Source organism: Liolophura sinensis, chromosome 1 (assembly GCF_032854445.1).
Source record: "Liolophura sinensis isolate JHLJ2023 chromosome 1, CUHK_Ljap_v2, whole genome shotgun sequence".
Lineage (NCBI taxonomy): Eukaryota > Metazoa > Mollusca > Polyplacophora > Chitonida > Chitonidae > Liolophura > Liolophura sinensis.
The window spans coordinates 43,631,563-43,654,755 of NC_088295.1; the positions used below are offsets into that span (position 1 = coordinate 43,631,563).

General features: G+C 40.4%; 1 protein-coding gene across 1 annotated transcript in view; it reads left to right on the plus strand.

Annotated features, from left to right (window-relative positions):
* LOC135468912 (myosin-M heavy chain-like) overlaps window positions 1–23,193 on the plus strand; it is a 76,021-nt gene that overhangs the window by 25,552 nt on the left and 27,276 nt on the right. The window contains exons 2-4 of the mRNA XM_064747389.1: window positions 2,176–2,377; window positions 11,004–11,106; window positions 18,676–18,766. Coding sequence (XP_064603459.1) covers window positions 2,176–2,377; window positions 11,004–11,106; window positions 18,676–18,766 — 396 coding nt within the window. The remainder of the gene's footprint in view (window positions 1–2,175; window positions 2,378–11,003; window positions 11,107–18,675; window positions 18,767–23,193) is intronic.

Here is a 23,193-nt window from a genome sequence, read left to right on the forward strand (position 1 = left end):
GATGTGCATGATTATGTTGGAATTCAATTTGATGTAGTTGGAAAATTTGTGGTTTAATGAAGTTTGAAACTTTCCATGTTTTTGTGGATATGGCTGATACTGGATGTGGAGTTACCAACCAACTTTTACCCATGGGAATATACCCCTTCCTCAGATTCAATACCTGAGGCTAGTGCATGGGTTTGAGTTGAGGGTCACCCAATATTAGGAAGCGTTGAGTTTTGGAACATTACCTATGATTAACTGGATGAATACAGTATGTGACAGTGAATATAGTGTGGAATTCAAATTCATCAAAGTGAATGACACAAACTGAATCTCATTGTGCTGGTGTTTTAATATTGTCAGTTGCAGAACTGATGTGAGCTGCTGTTCACATGTTAGACCACACATACCTAAGCCAGTGTTCCTGCTGGCATGTGTCAGTTACAGAACTGATTGATCTGGATGACTAGATATATATATATATTCTGTGGATTTGGGATTGTTTTTTGTTTTATCTGTGGTTCAGGATTCAAGGGATCTAAAAAAAAAAAACCCAGAACAGTGTGATATTATACTAACCTGGGAATCATTACCAGCAGAGCCAGAGGAATGATTTTGTGAATGATATATATTCCAGCAAACATTTTTGACATTGAAGATGAGCATCTCCATGTTGCACCCCATCAAAAGCATTTGGTCGGCATGTGTATGTATATATTGATGATATCAACCTAGTAATGCAGACAGAATGTGTATATAGATAAAAATCAGGAAATATGATAGATATATTCCATGTGAATCAGATTGTAATCTCGTATTCTTAAAAAACTTAAATTGGTATATTGTAGTTAAACTGTTTTAAGTTTATAAACACTCAGGTAACAATTTAATGCGCTTAACATTCAGACTGTTTCTATTGATGTGATAATTGACAACTCAAACCAGCTAAAATAGATAGATTTATAATGTCCTTCAAAGTCATAAACATGTGTTATGGAAGTAGCACAAACAGGTAAATTTCCCTGATGGGAATATTTTCTACTTGTATAGGTTTTGATATGGTATAGGATTCCTTCTGCATTTATTTGATTCTGTATGTATTTTTTGATCACCTGTATAAAATAAGACCAGTTACTGTAAGGGTGTGGGAAAATGTTGGTGTTTTGTTCCACTTATGTGTTAACTAAACTCAGCTTATATCTATTGCACAAAGGCAATTTTGATTAAAGTAAAAGGTTTAAAATGTGATTCCAATGCTTTCTTTAGGACAGGTGTGAGAAAAACTGCATGTATCACAAAGATTTAATGAAAAAGCATACATCCTTGTTTAATTATCGCAAATTACACTCCCTGTGGACTGATTTCTTCAGAAATCCTGTGGTTTTTCTTTGATGTCTAATTTTCCCAGCAATGCGTCATCTTATTTATCAGTCAAGTAATAAGCCGCTAGCTGAAATAAGCAAGCAATCAATCATTCCTTTTGTCGAAGGATCCATGAATAAGTGTAATACCTATTTCTTCTAAATTTTGGGACACCTGGTCTGCTCATTTTAGCCAATATAGATATATATATATAATTATAGCAGAACTATTGAGTTTCTTTTTTCTCTTGTGGTTAGACTAATGAACACCATGCTTTTACTATTCCCAAAGGCTGGTAAGAAATGTAATATTTTACTTTCAACACTACTAATATCTGTCCCAAATTTTAGAATAAGGGTAATGCTTGGCAAAGTTCTGTGGTTTTCTCTGTCCATAAAACTGTATGACCACTCTCTTGTATAAGTGAAAAATTCTTGCATGTGGTTAAACAATCTACTTGTTTATCGGCCAATGTTTCATTCAACTAATCTATCAATCAGAGTCAGTTGTTAAGCCATACAATTTGAAACCAACCATTCCAGCCGAGTAGAAAGCCAGTATAGAGACCTGTACCTCATTGAATCAATTTTTCTGAATAATTTATCAGATCAGGTGAGGATATAGTTTAAGCAGATAATGTAACCAATTTATTCATTACAATCAATCTGCCAGTTACACGGGGTGTAGCCATCAGTTTTCAGAGGATGTTGAAGGTCATGCAAGCTGGTTGATGTTAAAATGAAATGGTATACCTGTCTGAATTCCATCCTTCATAAACAAAAATCATACAATCTATCAGTCAGTCGGTGTGTTACTGTGTGTTTTCAGCTGACAGGGGGCCAAGGGCGGTCCGTGAGGGAGGTGTTGAGCTCGGCGGGGAGGATGGAGCTGAGGATTAGTAGTTACCGGGTAATCATGGCTTCCTCACGCTCTACCCTTCCTAATTTCACCTCTACCATGTCCATGTCAGAAAGCCTCGAGGATCTGCTTGAAGAATTCCAGGATGGCGACAACCTGGAAAGCTTGGCATGTAAGTAACTTTACATTTATATTAATAAACAAGTGGGGAAAGTTGAATATATCTTATGAAGTAACTTTTTTTTTTATCCTTTGGCATAAGTTGTCCTATTGGGTATTGCCTAAGAAATTGGCTTCTTTCTCAATATATCTTTCTGACCATTTCTAAGCACTGTTTCTTGAAAATTTGTATCCAGGTTTTCCAAACCTGTGCCACTTGTACACTGAGGCATTGTGAAAAACTTATTCACCTTGTGTGACCTTGGTGAATTTTTTCAAGGTCATAGGTTCATTTCAATTGTATTTTTTGACAGACTTGTACACTCAGTATCATGTGAACTCTATTCACAAAAGGTGCTCCTATTTATGTTGAAGAACTATGTTGTTTTTCATTGACCTTGACCTATTTTTTCAAGGTCATCCCTGAACTTCTGGCCAAGTGCAGTTCTGGGAAAATTCAAAATATATGTGGAATATAATATACTATTTACTTGTTGAAAATAACATTGTTAATAAATTTGTCGACTGTGGTATTATGATATGGGGCAGAAATGAAGTTTGTTGTTTGTTTTGTGTTATACAAGTATGGCATTTCAAATTTTTGAAATTTGAAATTAATTTTTGGTCTGTTAAGTCCTCAAATATGTTTCTGTTCAATCAGTCCGATTTCGCCTAGATTTTTTGTGTTGTCCACTAAAACATATTTACGAATATTTGAATTCCATCCATTACATGCTGGAAGAAACATGACATTGTCAATCATGTGATCCGTACCTGTCAGACTGTATGTTGTGTGTCAGGTTGAAACAATGCACTCATCCTGATGCTAGTTTGACCAGTGTGATGAAAAAAAAAAGCTAGAGAAGGCAATATTCATATTCCACAACAAAGAACTAAGGTTGATCAGGATTCCACAAGTCCTGTAGGTATTGTTGGCTATGTTTACTTTACTGTGATAGATGTATCCTACATGAAGTCTAGTAAAGTTTGACAACATACAGTCAGAGCAATAGAACATGAAGAAGCAAGCAGTGTAAACAAAGTAGCTGTAGACTAAACTTCAGGTTGACCTCCATGACCTTTCACTGAATCATATTTTAATAGCTCCTGTTGTGCTAATGATGGAGTCCAGTTGTTTTGCATCTACAGTTTTAATCTTTGATGAGTAAATTAGATACAGAGGTGATGTGCCCTGCCTCACATTTGTCCATTTCCTTTGCAGTCACAATAACCATATTGCTATATAGCTAGCTGCAGTAGATATATTATACTATATCCAATGTATAAATAAATCCATGTAGGTGTGACTTTGTGCCTTTGTACTAGTCAGGTATTGTTTAACATCTGCACTTTACTTTTTAGGTGGATACATGGACGAGCAGGTCCATTTCTGTAGTTGATTTATTTATTTATTTACTTGATTACTTTATACTCAATAATATTTCACTTATATGACGGCGGCCAGCATTATGGTGGGTGGAAACCGGGCAGAGCCCGGGAGAAGCCCACGACCATCCGCAGGTTACTGACAGATTTTCCCGTGTACGGACGGTGAGAAAGCCAACATGAGATGGACTTGTACTCACAGCAACAGTATTGGTGAGAGACTCCTGGGTCATTACGCTGCGCTAGCGCGTTAACCAACTGAGCCATGAAGGCCCCTTCTGTAGTTGAATTTCTGTAATTGAATCTGTGGATGTATCGTGCCCTCCTAGTTTGTTGCCAAGAATACCCTCATTTTATATCCTCTAATCTAAGAAGCACCTCGTTTTGTCCTTTTCATAACTGGACACAGGACATGGACTGTCTATGCAGCCAGCTAGTGTATTATCCTTCCACCTTTGGCCATTGGCCGAGCCTTTAATTCACAGGGGGACCAGGAGTATGTGAACAAACAAAAGTTGTGCATACATTGACACAGAAGTGTTTCTCTCAGCTCAGCAGGAATGTGGTAGTTCTTCAACTCATTACATATTATCACCTGTTTGAGGTCATTTGTAAATAATATTCTAATGGAACCAATCCTTTCATAGAAATTTGTCTGCAACTGTAATATTCACTAATGAACCCAGTGTGTTTCATTTCCATAAACCAAAAATTTGATAGTGTAGCATTTAACGTTTTGTTGGGGGTTTTTTTTTCAGTGGAAATCCTGTGAATGATTATGGTATTTAGAGCAATAAATATATTGTGGGGAAGTGTGTTTTTGGGGGAGGGGGTCGCAGGGGGGTGGGGGAATGGGAGAAGAAGAAGGACACAGTAGTCAGTGAACATAAAGATATAATAACTCTGCCAAGGAAGTTTTATATTGGGTTAACTTTTATTATAAAGCATAGTGGAATACTCTATGCAGAACAGGGAATGAGGTAAAAAAACTAGTGGTGCGGAATGGACAAAATTGCTTCATGTGTAATCTAAGTCAGCGCCACTGTGTACTCGTGCAGCTACAGGACAGGCAAAACATAAAGGAATTTATTGTGTGTGTTCAACCACCTGTAGAAAAACACTACCTGTTGACACAAGCACTAGTTCCCACCCCATTGGTCAATTATATCAAAGGGCGTGTAGGGGATGGGTTTGGTAATTAAGGCTTTTGCAGGATGGGGTTTGAACCGTGCGTGCGTGCGCCCGTTGAACCCCTGATTGTGAATATGTGCGCACTTTGCCCAATGACTTCTGACCCTGGAAGATATACATGTACATGACTCCTTCAACTGTTAGCGGATTATGGTTCAGTGATAGATCTATGTATACATGTGCATGCAGTGTAAGCCAGATGTAACCATATCCGAGTGAGAATTGTCCAGACCTGTGCGGGAGATCCAATAACAACATTATACAGTCTAATTTTTATACCCAGGTGTGATATGACAGCTAGTGGTCAAAGACGGAGGAAGTTGACTTGGATTCTTTTACTGTTCATCTGTCATCTTCAGTGAAGTTTTGTTTTTTTCTTATTTTATGTACTGGTTGGTTATACTCAAGCTGATGGAGTTTGTATATGCACCTGTGCATATATAGTGTTGATCGTTAAACAGTACTGGATCAGTTGAGTGACCATTGCAGTTTTAAGGTTTCACCTGTGTGAGGTGCAGGTATGGCGTGAAGTGAACTATTAGTTAACAGGTGGATTAATGTTAAACAAGAGAGGTGAATTGCAAACTGTATCTTATATGCAGTGATCTAATCTGAATTGTGCCAGATAGTTTACTCAGCAGGATTAATCATAGTGATGGTAGAGAAAAGCTGATTAATTACTCCATGTACATTGGGTATACAGCTTGTATGACAACGAAGTGGGACACCGAGACAGATACATGTATGCACTAAGTGCTGATTGCATCTGCACAGTTGTTGACAAACAGGTGGACTCGAGGCTGTGTGGTTATATCCATATTGATTATCTGGATTGATAAGTGGTATATCTGTTACTATGCTGTTATCACATATGTACATACGGGGACGGACAGTATACTCATACTAGGAAGTACCGATAGGTTTTCAGTGGACTATTAATGAGATACTAGCTATAGCTGTCCAGTGTTGTTACATTTATGAAGGAGGGTATAAGGACTTAGTTTAACAGGCTGATGGGCAGGAAACCTTTGTGAGAACATAGTGTGCTGCCTGTGTTACAGAAGTGTTACCTCTGTAACAGACTTGCTAGCTGTGCTACAGAAGTGTGACATGTGTTGCAAAAGAGCTACATGTGTTACAGAAGTGCGACATGTGTTACAAAAGTGCTACATGTGTTACAAAGGTTTTGCTAAATATGCTGGAGAACTTGTGGATGTCATTTTGGGCCCTTTGAGGATATACTTGGACTCATTTTGATAACCGTGTTTATAAATGTATATATACATGGAGACTTCATGTATTAGGTGCACTACTGTATGATCTGAGAGATTGTTGAAAAGTACCATTATCATGTCTGCAAAATTTGTACCTTGCAATAATCTGTCAAAACAAATGGGAACAAAGTACTTGTTTGATTGATTTAGTAATACATGTCAAGAAATGCACATGAAAAAGTGGCCTGCAATGATATGACACAAGGCAAGAGTTCTTACCGATATTTAATTTATTAGTTGTGTGAGACTGCTTTATTAACGAACTCCTGTGGAAAGTCCTTGAAATACACGATTAACCAGCAAGTTGCACAGCTGTACAGAACATGGATGGTTCAGCCAAAATGAATTACTTACAAAGACAAACAAGTTTGTAATGTTGCCAACCCTTTAATTATGATATGCCGTTTCAGCTTATTACCTTGCATTGGGTATAATGCTATTTTTGTGCTCTTGATTCTGGTAGCGAATCAGAAGATAAAATTAGCCTATAACTCTATGTACTAGGCATCACTAATATGTGCTAGTGTATTTATATTTCAAATGCCATATAGCTTTCTGTGCATGCATTTCAAGAATTTACCCCATAGGTCACAGTTTTGCCCACTCGCATTGTGAAGTTAGCATATTGGGCGAAAGCCTACACAACTCATTGACATACAAGGCATTCTACAGTATACTGAAGTGCCATCCATTAGGACTTGTTAATTCCAATGTTATTTATCGCACATTTGTTTGAACTGCCACCTATTCACAAGTCTTGCTCAGCATATACCATCAACTGTGAACTTTTGACTGGACCCCAAGACCAACTATACATGGAATGTGTGCGTGTACCACAAGAGACTCTGAGCTGTCTTACCTGTAAATGCAACAGTAAATGCACCTGTACATGATGGTTTAAATATACAGTATATCAGGTGATACGATTGTACTGAAGAACTTCTCTCTCGACTGACAATGTCTATAAAGCGACTTCTCCGCCGCATCAGCGCAAGTGAGTATATATATGTATAGGCATAATATACTTTTTGTGGAGAAACATTAGTTATTCTTGTTGGACATGCTACATGAGCTCTGTCTCATTCATGTCCAAATATCTGTCAGGAAACATTTGTGAAAGGTTTCTCTGTTGCGTTACACCTATTGCGTTTGAATGATTTATACTTACTTGGCCTAATTCTGAGAGATCTATTGTTCTTGGAATGGTGTTTTGGTGCTTGTTTTTAAGCATCAAACATATTGTTTTATAACCTTCATTGCCTCCAAACAATTACTTCAATCTGGGGGAAATTTCAGGTGGTATACAGCATGTAAAATTTGTTACATTTGTTTCCAATACCCACCATGATAGATTTGAGCAAGTTTTTCCACTTGAGACTGTTAAATGAACCATCCTTTCCAGATACCTGTCATGATGACTTTGTACAAGTTTTCCCTGTTAAGCGTGCTAAATGAACTATCATATTGGTTTCCATATACTCACTATGACTTTGTGTGAGTTTTTACTTGTCAAATGCCCTATATGGGATGGTCTGACAGCAACCTGCTGATGGTTGTGGGTTTCCCATGGGTTTTGCCAGGTTTCCTCCCACCATAATCCTGGCTGCTGTCATATAAGTGAAATATTTTTGAGTATAGGTGTAAAACACCAATCATACAAATAAACAAATACTTGTCAAATGTGCTACATGAGATATCTCTTGTCGATTGTGTGAACAAAATAAATTATTTTTCATATCTCCATTATGAACCTGTGTGAAAGTTTTACCCTTTAAGCATCTAGTGGTGGATTTTTCTCTTATGGAACACGGAATGAAAACACATTACTACGATTAAACATTCACTGTAAGAGGACACACAGCTGTGCACCACACATGTTGATCCAAGACAATCATTTACCATTTGCTGATCATCTTGGCAGCTGAAGGGTGAATTTTGGTGTATAGTGAAATGTTAAAATGTTTTAAAAAGAAAAAGTATAAAATGCATGAAGTTCTTGAAGGGATGAAAAAATCATACTTATCATAGGAATTATATAATGCACTTTCAAACTGAAGTATTACAAGTAACCTAAAATTTAACCCTTGACTAAGGTTTGTGCGATTTCTTTTGAGAGTTCTGGTGATCTTAGAAAGATATTTGGGTTTTTTTGTGGAAGGTAAATGTGGGATGATATCCTACTTAAAAAATGTAAGTTTCAGCACAAAATTTCCTCTTATTTGCCTCCTAAATGTGGTCTTTTTTTGGGGTGAAATGTTAGGTCATTTATAAATGTCCTGGTCTTGAAAGCATGGATGAGCTCATGGGTCAAGTAAAACACACTTACTGTAATTCAACCTTTTTGCACGTGGCAGGGTGTTTATTCAAGCAAATTCTGTTTTATTTATTTATTTATTTGATTGGGTTTTATGCCGAACTCAAGAATATTTCACTTATATGACGGCGGTCAGCATAAGGGTGGGAGGAAACCGGGCAAAGCCCGAGAGAAACCCACGACCATCCGCAAGTTGCTGACAGACCTTCCCACGTACGGCCAGAGAGGAAGGCAGCATAAGCTGGACTGAGGCATATTCTGAAGACATTTTTTTATTAGCCCTAAATTGGCCCTCCAACCAATGCAGTCTTGTCTCCAAAATCAATAAATAGAATGATTGTCAGCTTCTGTTGGCTCTGTCGTGCTACATGGACATCTGTGAAAGCTTGAAGGGTGAGACCGTACCTGCTGCATGGTTATAAGGGTTATTCAAGTAATATAAGAGACAATGTGCTTATCAAAGTGTCCAAAATCATTTTGAATACATGTATTTGTATACACATGTGAAAGATATTGTCCCAGGGTTAATTTAGGCAAAAAGTTTTGTAATTCACGTTATATTCTGATGTCTGCACATGATGGAAATTTATTACTGTTAAACACTTTCTCATAATTCTCATAACAGTTTGGATTTGTAATATATACATGCTTACATCTCAAGGTGTAACAATTATAGTATGAAGTATTATGATGCAACAATTGAGTATGTTTGGAAAATTTTTTATGTATTTTTTCAAGTGCATGTATCCCTTACATAATTGTATTAGCAGACATCAGTGAAAGCCAGCTGACAAGAGAAACTCAAGGCTGAGCCAAAAACATTGGGATTTTTATATGTATTATCTTAAAATCTTTGTGGTTTTGGAATAAAGCAAAGTTGGCAGACATATTTGTTACTTTTTTTCAAACGTTCTACTTAGTTTTCCAGTTTAATGGTGTGGGATACATGTCATATAACTGACAGGATTTGGCACTAAAGTAAAAAAACAAGGCCTCGGGAAGACTGCAATAGCATTAGTTACGGGGTGATATTTAACTGTGTTAACAGTGGAAATGTCAGAGTCAGTGTGAGATTGGGAAGATACACACCAGGAGAGCTGACAGACAACATGCATACAGGTAGACCTGTACAAGATAGCTCATAAGCCTGAACCACAGCTTGTTAGATCAGCATGATACAGAAGGAAAATTGCCAGCGTTTACCAGTCACAGCAATCTTTCAGGCAATCTGATGTTTGGAGTTGGGGCATGTGTTAGCATATCATGGCTTCATCACAACCACATGTATTTCCTTTGTAGTGCAATATGAATTCTCTTTCGCATTGTTTTAGGAGGGGAAAAAAGTTAAAAGTACATGGTATCCAGATGTATTGGATTTTATAATGTGTAATATTTGCTTTAATCTGTTTTCTTTTGGTGGATTGATCAGTTAATAATTACTTCTGTACCTGCATTTATTCAAAAGCTATAGATTTTTCTCACAAGAAATATCTTTGTAAGACATCAGAGACTTATATTAGGAAATAGATCAAAATTACAAAACTCACTGGTGACCTTAAAAATTGTGCAGACTGCACTCAGAAATAAGTACTTATTTTTTGTCAAGCTTTTTTTTGCTATATTAGTTGTTAATTTAGGATGTACATGTAGGCATCAGTCTCTGCTATGAGATTTGCCATGCTCTTTTGCTGTCGTGTGTAGTCCTGTCATGATAATCTCTCCACCACCACCACCAATCCTTAAAAAATTACAAATGACTTCCTAAATTCAGTATCCATCCAAGTTTCTATCTCTTGAGATCATGTCAGATGTAATTTGTACGTATTAAGTTTGTGATAATTGGGTGCCAACACAGCAGCAGTCAGAGAGATAAAGCCAGCTGGCACTCAGATTCTGTGTAATATTAGCTGACATAATTTCTGAATTAGGTAATACTTAATCTAGATCAGTTCATTTCAAAATTTCCATGTAGTACAGCGTAATCTGTAATCAGAAAATCTCATCTTTTTTGCAGTCATTTCTGCAGAATCCTTGTAGATATAGGATGAATGGGATAAATGAATTGCTGTGAGAAGAAGAACTGTCTTTAAAAAGCAAATACAGTACAGAACCGTATTGTCCTGCACTGTTCTTCTGAAAATCAGAATTGGTTTAGGGGGACTTCCATATGGGGCTCATTAGAAGGTGGTTTTCAGCTACCTGCAGCGTGCTACTGTATTTGTGTGGAGATTGGAGCATGTAGCTGCCTACTTTAACCAGTGCTCTTATTTTACTTCATGTTACTTCTCTGACAGGTACCTGGCTTAACTCTTCCTGGGAAGCATTCTGCTCAAAACATGATGAAAGACCCGCTTACATAGAGTGAACTTTCTTCAGTTTTAAATAATTCCACATCTGCTTCTGTATGTTTGCCCGTTTATAAAAAAAAACATGACTGTCACTGTGTAAGTATGCTGTTATTTTACCCATTTTAGCAACTGATGGACGATATGCAAGTCTCCACAACCTGCTGGAGAGTGAGAGAGTATACCAACAGAACCTGAGAACTATATTTGACACCTATGCCGAACCACTTAGGTGAGCTTTTAAAATTGATTTCTTCCAGATCATCCACATTCTACACGTTGTAATTCTTATCTTGCTTAAATAAGATTGTTAAGCAGGGTGTAGACCGTAGGTGATCGTAAACAACTGGGTTCAACTCAACTCAGTTGACCTATGCATATCGATTTTGTCGAAAAGTTTGACAAAACCTTATGATCGGGAGCAACTTGCGGCACCTGATTAGATTTAGTTTCGGTGCATGTAATTCAACTACAACTGGCGGCAACTGTGAACAGATACTTAGCAACTTGATTGTCATGTGACCTGTTCATGATGGCTGGGCTCTTGTGCGTAATGTGTGGATGTGATTGATATTATGTGTAATATATCTTTAAGTTGTCTTTTCTCTGGAAATTTAAGGTTTCTTTGAAAATTCTGTTGTCGTTTCATTCCAACTTTTCAATTTGTATCCCCATTCAGTGAAAGGATAGACAAATGTATTTATTTATTTATTTGATGTGCGTTTCATGCCATACTCAAGAATATTTCACTTGTGTGACGGCGGCCAGTATTATGGTGGGAGGAAACCGGGGTAGACAAATTTAATAATTTGCTCTAACTGTAACCTCTCAATAGTTACACTCCGTGTGTACATCATATGCTTTGTCCGTGCCTAGCAAAAGGTGTCGTACAGGCACAGGCTTAACCTCCACATATTGATGAGCATATTTTCCACCTCATCGGCCCACTCGGTGATCACCATTGTTATTGTGGAACTCCTGCATAGTTATAGTGGAACTCATGCATAGTTATAGTGCAACTCATGCATAGTTATAGTGGAACTCATGCATAGTTATAGTGAAACCCATGCTTCTGATGTATCACCTGATGCATCACTTGGACCAACTGGGTGCATGCATGGATCAGCGGAACTGGGTACATCTGGGTGCAAACATGTGTAGATTAGTGGAACAGGGTAAAACTGGGTGCAAAAATGTAGATTAGTGGAACTGGGTGCAAGCATGCGTTAATCAGCAGAACTGGGTACATCTGGGTGCAAGCATGCGTAGATTAGCGGAACTGGGTACAACAGGGTGCAAGCATGTGTAGATCAGCGGAACTGGGTACAACTGGGTGCAAGCATGTGTAGATCAGTGGAACTGGGTACAACAGGGTGCAAGCATGCGTAGATCAGCGGAACTGGGTACAACTGGATGCAAGCATGCGTAGATCAGCGGAACTGGGTACAACTGGGTGCAAGCATGCGTAGATCAGCGGAACTGGGTACAACTGGATGCAAGCATGTGTAGATCAGCGGAACTGGGTACAGCTGGGTGCAAGCATGTGTAGATCAGCGGAACTGGGTACAACTGGGTGCAAGCATGCGTAGATCAGCGGAACTGGGTACAACTGGGTGCAAGCATGCGTAGATCAGCGGAACTGGGTACAATGGGTGCAAGCATGTGTAGATCAGTGGATCTGGGTACAACAGGGTGCAAGCATGTGTAGATCAGTGGAACTGGGTACATCTGGGTGCAAACATGCGTAGATCAGCGGAACTTGGTACAGCTGGATGCAAGCATGTGTAGATCAGCGGAACTGGGTACCACTGGGTGCAAGCATGTGTAGATCAGCGGAACTGGGTACCACTGGGTGCAAGCATGTGTAGATCAGTGGATCTGGGTACAACAGGGTGCAAGCATGTGTAGATCAGTGGAACTGGGTACATCTGGGTGCAAACATGCGTAGATCAGCGGAACTGGGTACAGCTGGATGCAAGCATGTGTAGATCAGCGGAACTGGGTACCACTGGGTGCAAGCATGTGTAGATCAGTGGATCTGGGTACAACAGGGTGCAAGCATGTGTAGATCAGTGGAACTGGGTACATCTGGGTGCAAACATGCGTAGATCAGCGGAACTGGGTACAGCTGGATGCAAGCATGTGTAGATCAGCGGAACTGGGTACCACTGGGTGCAAGCGTGCGTAGATCAGCGGAACTGGGTACAACTGGATGCAAGCATGCGTAGATCAGCGGAACTGGGTACAACTGGATGCAAGCATGCGTAGATCAGCGGAACTGGGTACAACTGGGTGCAAGCATGTGTAGATCAGCGGAACTGGGTACAACTGGGTGCAAGCATGCGTAGATCAGCGGAACTGGGTACATCTGGGTGCAAGCATGTGTAGATCAGCGGAACTGGGTACAACTGGATGCAAGCATGCGTAGATCAGCGGAACTGGGTACAACTGGGTGCAAGCATGTGTAGATCAGCGGAACTGGGTACAACTGGGTGCAAGCATGCGTGGATTAGTGGAACTGGGTACAACAGGGTGCAAGCATGTGTAGATCAGTGGAACTGGGTACATCTGGGTGCAAGCATGCGTAGATTAGCGGAACTGAGTACATCTGGGTGCAAACGTGTAGATTAGTGGATCTGGGCACATCTGGTTGCAAGCATGTGTAGATCAGCAGAACTAGGTACATCTGGGTGCAAGCATGTGTAGATCAGTGGATCTGGGCACATCTGGTTGCAAGCATGCGTAGATCAGCGGAACTGGGTACAACTGGGTGCAAGCATGCGTGGATTAGTGGAACTGGGTACAACAGGGTGCAAGCATGTGTAGATCAGTGGAACTGGGTACATCTGGGTGCAAGCATGCGTAGATTAGCGGAACTGAGTACATCTGGGTGCAAACGTGTAGATTAGTGGATCTGGGCACATCTGGTTGCAAGCATGCGTAGATCAGCGAAACTGGGTACAACAGGGTGCAAGCATGTGTAGATCAGTGGAACTGGGTACATCTGGGTGCAAGCATACATAGATCAGTGGAACTGGGTACAACTGGGTGCAAGCATGCGTAGATCAGCGGAACTGGGTACAACTGGGTGCAAGCATGCGTAGATCAGTGGAACTGGGTACAACAGGGTGCAGGCATACATAGATCAGTGGAACTGGGTACAACAGGGTGCAAGCATGCGTAGATCAGTGGAACTGGGTACAGCTGGGTGCAAGCATGCGTAGATCAGCGGAACTGGGTACAACTGGATGCAAGCATGTGTAGATCAGTGGAACTGGGTACAACTGGGTGCAAGCATGCGTAGATCAGTGGAACTGGGTACAACTGGGTGCAGGCGTACATAGATCAGTGGAACTGGGTACAACTGGGTGCAAGCATGCGTAGATCAGTGGAACTGGGTGCAAGCATGCATAGATCAGCGGAATTGGGTACAACAGGGTGCAAGCATGCGTAGATCAGTGGAACTGGGTACAACTGGGTGCAGGCATACATAGATCAGTGGAACTGGGTACAACTGGATGCAAGCATGCGTAGATCAGTGGAACTGGGTACAACTGGGTGCAAGCATGCGTAGATCAGCGGAACTGGGTACAACTGGGTGCAAGCATGTGTAGATCAGCGGAACTGGGTACAACTGGGTGCAAGCATGCGTGGATTAGTGGAACTGGGTACAACAGGGTGCAAGCATGTGTAGATCAGTGGAACTGGGTACATCTGGGTGCAAGCATGCGTAGATTAGCGGAACTGAGTACATCTGGGTGCAAACGTGTAGATTAGTGGATCTGGGCACATCTGGTTGCAAGCATGTGTAGATCAGCAGAACTAGGTACATCTGGGTGCAAGCATGTGTAGATCAGTGGATCTGGGCACATCTGGTTGCAAGCATGCGTAGATCAGCGGAACTGGGTACAACTGGGTGCAAGCATGCGTGGATTAGTGGAACTGGGTACAACAGGGTGCAAGCATGTGTAGATCAGTGGAACTGGGTACATCTGGGTGCAAGCATGCGTAGATTAGCGGAACTGAGTACATCTGGGTGCAAACGTGTAGATTAGTGGATCTGGGCACATCTGGTTGCAAGCATGCGTAGATCAGCGAAACTGGGTACAACAGGGTGCAAGCATGTGTAGATCAGTGGAACTGGGTACATCTGGGTGCAAGCATACATAGATCAGTGGAACTGGGTACAACTGGGTGCAAGCATGCGTAGATCAGCGGAACTGGGTACAACTGGGTGCAAGCATGCGTAGATCAGTGGAACTGGGTACAACAGGGTGCAGGCATACATAGATCAGTGGAACTGGGTACAACAGGGTGCAAGCATGCGTAGATCAGTGGAACTGGGTACAGCTGGGTGCAAGCATGCGTAGATCAGCGGAACTGGGTACAACTGGATGCAAGCATGTGTAGATCAGTGGAACTGGGTACAACTGGGTGCAAGCATGCGTAGATCAGTGGAACTGGGTACAACTGGGTGCAGGCGTACATAGATCAGTGGAACTGGGTACAACTGGGTGCAAGCATGCGTAGATCAGTGGAACTGGGTGCAAGCATGCATAGATCAGCGGAATTGGGTACAACAGGGTGCAAGCATGCGTAGATCAGTGGAACTGGGTACAACTGGGTGCAGGCATACATAGATCAGTGGAACTGGGTACAACTGGATGCAAGCATGCGTAGATCAGTGGAACTGGGTACAACTGGGTGCAAGCATGCGTAGATCAGCGGAACTGGGTACAACAGGGTGCAAGCATGCGTAGATCGGTGTAACTGGGTACAGCTGGGTGCAAGCATGCGTAGGTCAGTGGAACTGGGTACAACAGGGTGCAAGCATGCATAGATCAGCGGAACTGGGTACAACTGGTTGCAAGCATGCATAGGTCAGCGGAACTGGGTACAACTGGTTGGAAGCATGCATAGGTCAACGGAACTGGGAACAAGCATGCATAGATCAGCGGAACTGGGTACAACTGGATGCAAGCATGCGTAGGTCAGCGGAACTGGGTACAACTGGATGCAAACATGCATAGATCAGCGGAACTGGGTACAACTGGTTGCAAGCATGCATAGGTCAGCGGAACTGGGTACAACTGGTTGCAAGCATGCGTAGGTCTGCGGAACTGGGTACAACAGGGTGCAAGCATGCATAGATCAGCGGAACTGGGTACAACTGGGTGCAAGCATGCGTAGATCAATGGAACTGGGTACAACTGGGTGCAAACATGCATAGATCAGCAGAACTGGGTACAACTGGGTGCAAGCATGTGTAGATCAGCGGAACTGGGTGCAAGCATGCATAGATCAGCGGAACTGGGTACCACTGGGTGCAAGCATGCGTAGATCAGCGGAACCGGGTACAACTGGGTGCAGGCATGCATAGGTCAGCGGAACTGGGTACAACTGGTTGCAAGCATGCGTAGGTCAGCGGAACTGGGTACAACAGGGTGCAAGCATGCGTAGATCAGTGGAACTGGGTACAACTGGGTACAAGTATGCATAGGTCAGCGGAACTGGGTACAACAGGGTGCAAGCATGCATAGGTCAGCGGAACTGGGTACAACTGGTTGCAAGTATGCATAGGTCAGCGGAACTGGGTACAACTGGTTGCAAGCATGCGTAGGTCAGCGGAACTGGGTACAACAGGGTGCAAGCATGCGTAGATCAGTGGAACTGGGTGCAATTGGTTGCAAGCATGCATAGGTCAGCGGAACTGGGTACAACAGGGTGCAAGCATGCATAGGTCAGCGGAACTGGGTACAACTGGTTGCAAGCATGCATAGGTCAGCGGAACTGGGTACAACAGGGTGCAAGCATGCGTAGATCAGCGGAACTGGGTGCAAGCATGCATAGATCAGTGGAACTGGGTACCACTGGGTGCAAGCATGCGTAGATCAGTGGATCTGGGTACAACTGGGTGCAAGCATGCATAGGTCAGCGGAACTGGGTACAACAGGGTGCAAGCATGCATAGGTCAGCGGAACTGGGTACAACTGGATGCAAGCATGCATAGGTCAGCAGAACTGGGTACAACAGGGTGCAAGCATGCGTAGATCAGCGGAACTGGGTACCACTGGGTGCAAGCGTGCATAGATGAAAGGAACTGGGTACGACTAGACCAGCGGAATTGGGTACAACTAGATCAGCGGAACTGGGTACATCTGGGCATAAGCATGCGTTGATCAACGGAATTGGGTACAACTAGATCAAGGGAACTGGGTACATCTGGGCGCAAGCATGCGTAGATCAACGGAATTGGGTACAACTAGATCAGCGGAACTGGGTACATCTGGGTGCAAGCATGCGTAGATCAACGGAATTGGGTACAACTAGATCAGTGGGACTGGGTACATCTGGGCGCAATTATGCGTAGATCAACGGAATTGGGTACAACTAGATCAGTGGAACTGGGTACATCTGGGCGCAAGCATGCGTAGATCAACGGAATTGGGTACAACTAGATCACGGGAACTGGGTACATCTGGGCATAAGCATGCGTAGATCAACGGAATTGGGTACAACTAGATCAACGGAACTGGGTACATCTGGGCGCAATTATGCGTAGATCAACGGAATTGGGTACAACTGGATCAGCGGAACTGGGTACATCTGGGTGGAAGCATGCGTAGATCAATGGAATTGGGTACAACTAGATCAATGGAACTGGGTACATCTGGATGCTTCAAGTTGCACAAAAGTAGAACACGTTTAACTCCAAAGAACTAGTGAGCCAGCTGTTGTCGGTGATCACAAGTGCGCATAGCTCGACTAAAACTAGCATCCGATCGCATGTTCCCAGTTGCTCTTGATTGCGTCCAGTCGCCCAAAACCATTTGCTCCCAGAAGCAAGGTTGATCTACGCCCCCTTTTAAATTCCTGTTAAAGAATTGGTAAATGCTAAAAGTCCAGACAGTAAAATCTAGCATTTTTTGCATATTAAATGTATTAGATCCAATAAAAACCATACATGTAGCTGTTAGAATATTCGATCCAGTATACAGTACAGTTGCATGACAATTAAAGAAGGAAAACAAATTTAAGAAAAAAAATTCTAAGCTTGTTGAAAAGAAACAGCTGATAAACTAAATGTGCAGTATATACTAAACATTACAACATCCCAAATATGTAGGTTGGACGTGTGTAAAATTAAGGTTGATGATGCTGTTGAAGCAAATATAAGAAGTTATATGCATGTGTGTTGCTTTTTAAACAAACATACACAACATGTATATTTATTTCACTGGTCTGTTATTCCAGGTAGATTAATATTTGAGGCTTTCCTTTGCATAGGGTGAAAATGTCATTCATGTAATACAGTTCAGTATGAACAATTAGCCAAATGTTGATTTTGGCAAAGAAAATAAATATGAGTTCTCAACAAATGTTCACTGGAATCATTCAGGGAGAAATTCAGAGTTATTGTGGAGGAATAAGATTCTCGAAAATTCCACATAGGTACAAGTTTATGAGTTAAAACTCTTCTGAATGAGTTTGTAGAATGGAGGGCTGTAGAGGATTCCTTTTTCTTAAGTATGCATGGACACCGTTCAGACTTCCATTAGTGTCTTGAAATTTGCCAGTTACCTGGCAAGGTTCCAGTTATGGTTACTCCTCATTGCTTGTCTCGGTTTCTTCCTGTATGATTTGTCAAAGAAGGGAAACAATCTTGAGTTTTGAAAGAAATTTTTCCCAACAATAAAATATTAAAATAGAAAATGTTCTTAGTCCTAATTATTATACTTTGACAAAGGCTACAAAACTTGGCCAGATTTCAGGTTTATACTGTGCTTTGTTTTACTTCCAGAAAATTCTCTGCCCTGAGCAAAGAAGAGCACAAGGTCCTGTTTTCAGGAATAGAGCCAATTCTATCTGTCAGCATTATGTTATGCTCAAAGGTGAGTTGTAACTATGTGTGTTACATGAATAGCCTTCTTTGATTTATCTCATTTTATGTTAAAGATTATTTGAGTTATCATAACCTTCATATTTTTTAAGGTATAGGAAACGATATATGACAGATATATGCAGATATAAGACAGACTTCAACTCCAGCAAGAGCTAGATTAAAAAACAGCATGACTGAAATCATGGTTGTCAAGTTACATTATTATGTTAGACGACTTTAGTGATGTCCCCGTGAGGAAATCATGACCTGGCTTCGGGATCACAAAGCTTAGGTAAAAATTTTAAATCACTTTATAATTGTTATTTGATTATAACAAGGTTAAAATTTTGCTTGAAAACATAAATTCTGATTAAGTTATTGAATAAGAAATTTCATCTAAAGCAGTGGAAAGTAACTCGATAAATTTAAATGATTTTGACTTAAGTTCCAGATCACTTCATGATACTGGGGCCTGTCCATTTAGTAAATATTAGTATATGAATTATTGTGCATTATTTAGACAATTTTATGAATCCTTTTTGGATAATTTGGATGTTGTGAACTTTCCAACTTCCAAATGAACCAGAATAAAAAGAAAACAAAGTATTTTTCTTTCTAGGCCGCGTTTGTCATAGGTGTAACGGTATCAAGATGGGGTCATATTAAGAAAAATCAAACGGGTTGATTCATGGTTTACTCATAACATTGAAAAAATAAAAAGCCTGTATTTGGAGGAAGGCCTTGCTGTGGAGCAGTATTGTTATGTCACGTTGAGATTTCTGGTTCACGACTTACACGTCAGGGAGATTAAATAAACCAGAGTGATGTAAAAATGGGCTCGTGTTTAAATTAACACTTACATGTGTGCAGTGTGTTTAGAATTCATGGTCGGAGCTTTCACATGTCCCTTGTTTTTTTGGGCTGACCCGTAAATAATTACAATGTATCATGAAACAAAGTTCATAAGAGAAAAAAAATTTCGCTACTGAAATCAATAACAGATTTGTGTAATATTTTCATTATGGGTTATTAAGGTTGACCATAACATTGATATAAGGAGGACTGGAAAACACTGTTATGTTTGTGCTGGGATAAACCAGCTAGTGCCACCCCCTCCCCCCTCCCCCCAGCCCCCACCCCGCAAATATCTGACCTGTGATTGCGATGTTCGACAAATGAAAGGTGAAGATGTCAGACCTTTGATCCTAAACTGTTATCAGTCCAGAAAGGGTGATCGGAATCAATGTCGTCTTGAGCTAAGTTGATGGGAAATCATGAACTGTTTGATCAAGGGTTTAATGTGTATTTGCTAAAGCCATGGAGATGGCGGTCTGGTTCAGCCCTCGCTTCTTTATAATGCACTGTTTCCTCAACTCCTCAGACATTGTTGCTTTGAAATATAGGTAAATAATGTGGAGAAACAAATGTAGAGTGATGCATTGCTCTTATGGCCATTGAGGTCTGTGTGAGCAGCTCAAGCATTGTTAATAGATTTCTTCAGACACATACAACAAGTGGTTGGCTCCTTACTGGAAAAAAACGGAAATGAGCGATGGAAAAAGAAGTGAAATGTCCGCATGCAAGTGTGGAATGTACAGATATGTGAACACCTGAGCAAGTGTTCACAAAAGCCAGTGGAGAAAGTCAGGTGTGGAGTGTTGCTCATCCAGAGCGACATGAAGACAGGATTACAAATAACAGGGAGAGACATATATGTACTGAGTGCAATTTAAAAGAGTTGATTTGACTTTGTACTCTCGTCATTTTTACCTGGTCAAGAAACAGGTGTTACCTTTGGGTCATGTACTTGGGAATCATCAGATAGAGGAGGTGTAATGAAAAGATTTGCTTCCAAAGATTTGATCCTGAAAGGATAAGTTTATTGGTGGAGGTGCTGAGAAGGTAAGGTACAAGTTGGATACACCTGTACAGATGGGTAAATGTGAAAGATGAGACAGGAGTGTGGATACCTCATTACAGGTGTGGGAAAACTACAATTGGGATACCTTGTTACAGATGTGAAGAAACTGTGATACAAGCTGGATACTTAGTTAATGGTGTGTATTATTACAAATTTGTGAAAGATTATTTGGATTTATTCATAGTGGTGAACCACCTTGATGGGTAAAAGAAATGACTTTGCTGTCTTTATTGTGCAGATTTTGTAAGTGTCATGTCATTTTTCTGATCATCAAATTAGATTGACTTCCGAGAGATCACTAGATTTTTAGTGGGATTTTAAGTTGCCTTTTTTATGCATGTGTGTTGTGGTGGTGGTAATTTGGAGACAATATTAAATTCATTTGGTACAATTCTAGAAACACCAGTGCAAATTTTTCAGGACTGCATGAAGTTGTTAACCAAAAATACATGGTGGGATTCATGTTGCTATTATAAATAATAATTGACATCTTTGGTCTAAAATTGGGCATTTTTATTGTAGGATATTATTGATTTGCCTGGTCATAGTTTAACACATTTGCTATCTGTGGATTATTCTGTAGTTTGATTTTAAACATTTGATGCAAAAGTCTGAAGAGGCAGCACCTCATGGTGCATGCAACTTGCCTTTTAATCGATGGGTTACATGGGACATGGGTTGAAACCCATTCCTGGAATTCAGACATATATTTTCATCAGTACCATACAGAGATAATGAGTATATATATTATATCAACTGGACACAGATAATGAATCTACATACAAACTATACAGCATGCATTTGGTGAATACATGTATATCTTGGAATATTGGATGTAGGTATAAACATATCTGTAAAGGATGTATTTGAAAGTATAAATAGTATCAGTGAAACACAACGTATATTGAGCATTTAGAAAAGTTTTATGGGTGACATAAACACTATGAGTAAAATCGATGCAGTGTAGATGTGGAAGATATTTGAATCTGAAATCTATTGTTGGAAAGAAAATTAAAATTACATTCAAGTTTGTTTCAGAAAGTTTTGTAAAAGGTTTCCTGTTTGTCACAAAGTGAAAGCAACTGTAAATATTTATTAGCTCTGTAAGATGAAGTAATGTCACCAGACTAAAGAAATTACACGGATTATGCACATATAGTTGGATGGATTTAGTCGGAATTGGAAATCAGGCCATCTCATTTCCAAGTTTTTCTTATATCGTGTTGTGTCTTAAGACACTGAGACACCCTCTGGCTAAACCTATGCATAGTTGTTTGTATTTATTGCTTTAGGCTTTCTTTTAGAAACTTAACGGGGCCTCTGTAGCTGAGGTCGTTAGCACGCCAACACGACACAACGACCCAGGGGCCTCTCAGCAATGCGGTTACTGTGAGTTCAAGTCCAAATCACGCTGGCTTCCTCTCCAGCTTTATGTGGGAAGGTCTCCCAGCAACCAGGGGATTGTCGTAGGTTTTCCCTGGGCTCTGCTTGGTTTCCTCCCACAGTAATGCTGGCAGCTATCATATAAGTGATATATTTTTGACAACAGCGTAAAACACCAATCAAATAAATAAATAAACAGAAACTTAACAATGGCACAATTTTTTATATTTACCTGTAGGTGTGTTGTATTGTGTGTTTATTCTGCCCTGTGAACAATGCTGGCTTCGCCTTTTCCTGATAAAAATTTTGACTAAAATATGAGGCCATTATATTTTTCAGATGGAGTATTTACTCAAAGCATAAGATCGTTGTAAAAATTTCTCCAGGAAGCTCTGTCAGTAACCTACAGATGGTTGTGGGTTTCCCTGGGCTCTGCCAGGTTTCCCCCCACCATTATGCTGGCTGTTGGTGTATAAGTGAAATATTCTTGAATATGGTGTAAAACATCAATGAAATAAAAAAAATCAAATAAACATTGTAAAATTTGTTAGTGTGAGTATCCAAGAGTTTGGTTACACCAAGTATGCTCGGGCATTTCTTGACCTTGTTTGAAAATTTTGTGTTCATATAAAATAAAAACCAAAGTTAGGCAAACCGAAAAAATGTATCTTATTAGGTCTATCCAAATTATAGTTCACTAAAAGGAATTAAATCTAAAATTTGCTGAATATATGTGTGGGCAGAATAAGTGTTGTATACATTTGTGAAACATGGATATATATTTCTTGATGAAAGGACTACCTGATACAAATATATGTATGAACAGGTTTAAGCTCACGAAAGCTTATCAGGCTATCATAGATTGTACTTTTTATTGTATTGTGAGTGTGAGGGAAAGTGGTGCCAGTGTCTGAGTAAGCTTTTTTGTTTGGATCATTTGAGTAAAGTTTCATGTTTGGGTCTGCTAGTTTCACAGTTTTCACATCACCTTTATGAAACTTGGTGGAAATGATGAACATGATTTGGACATTGACTCATTTGGATTTTTATAAAGTAGCGATGTTTGCATTTTTATTCAAATTATCAGGTTTTGAATTTGGCCATTATCCAAACCAGTACTTTAGTTTGCAAGG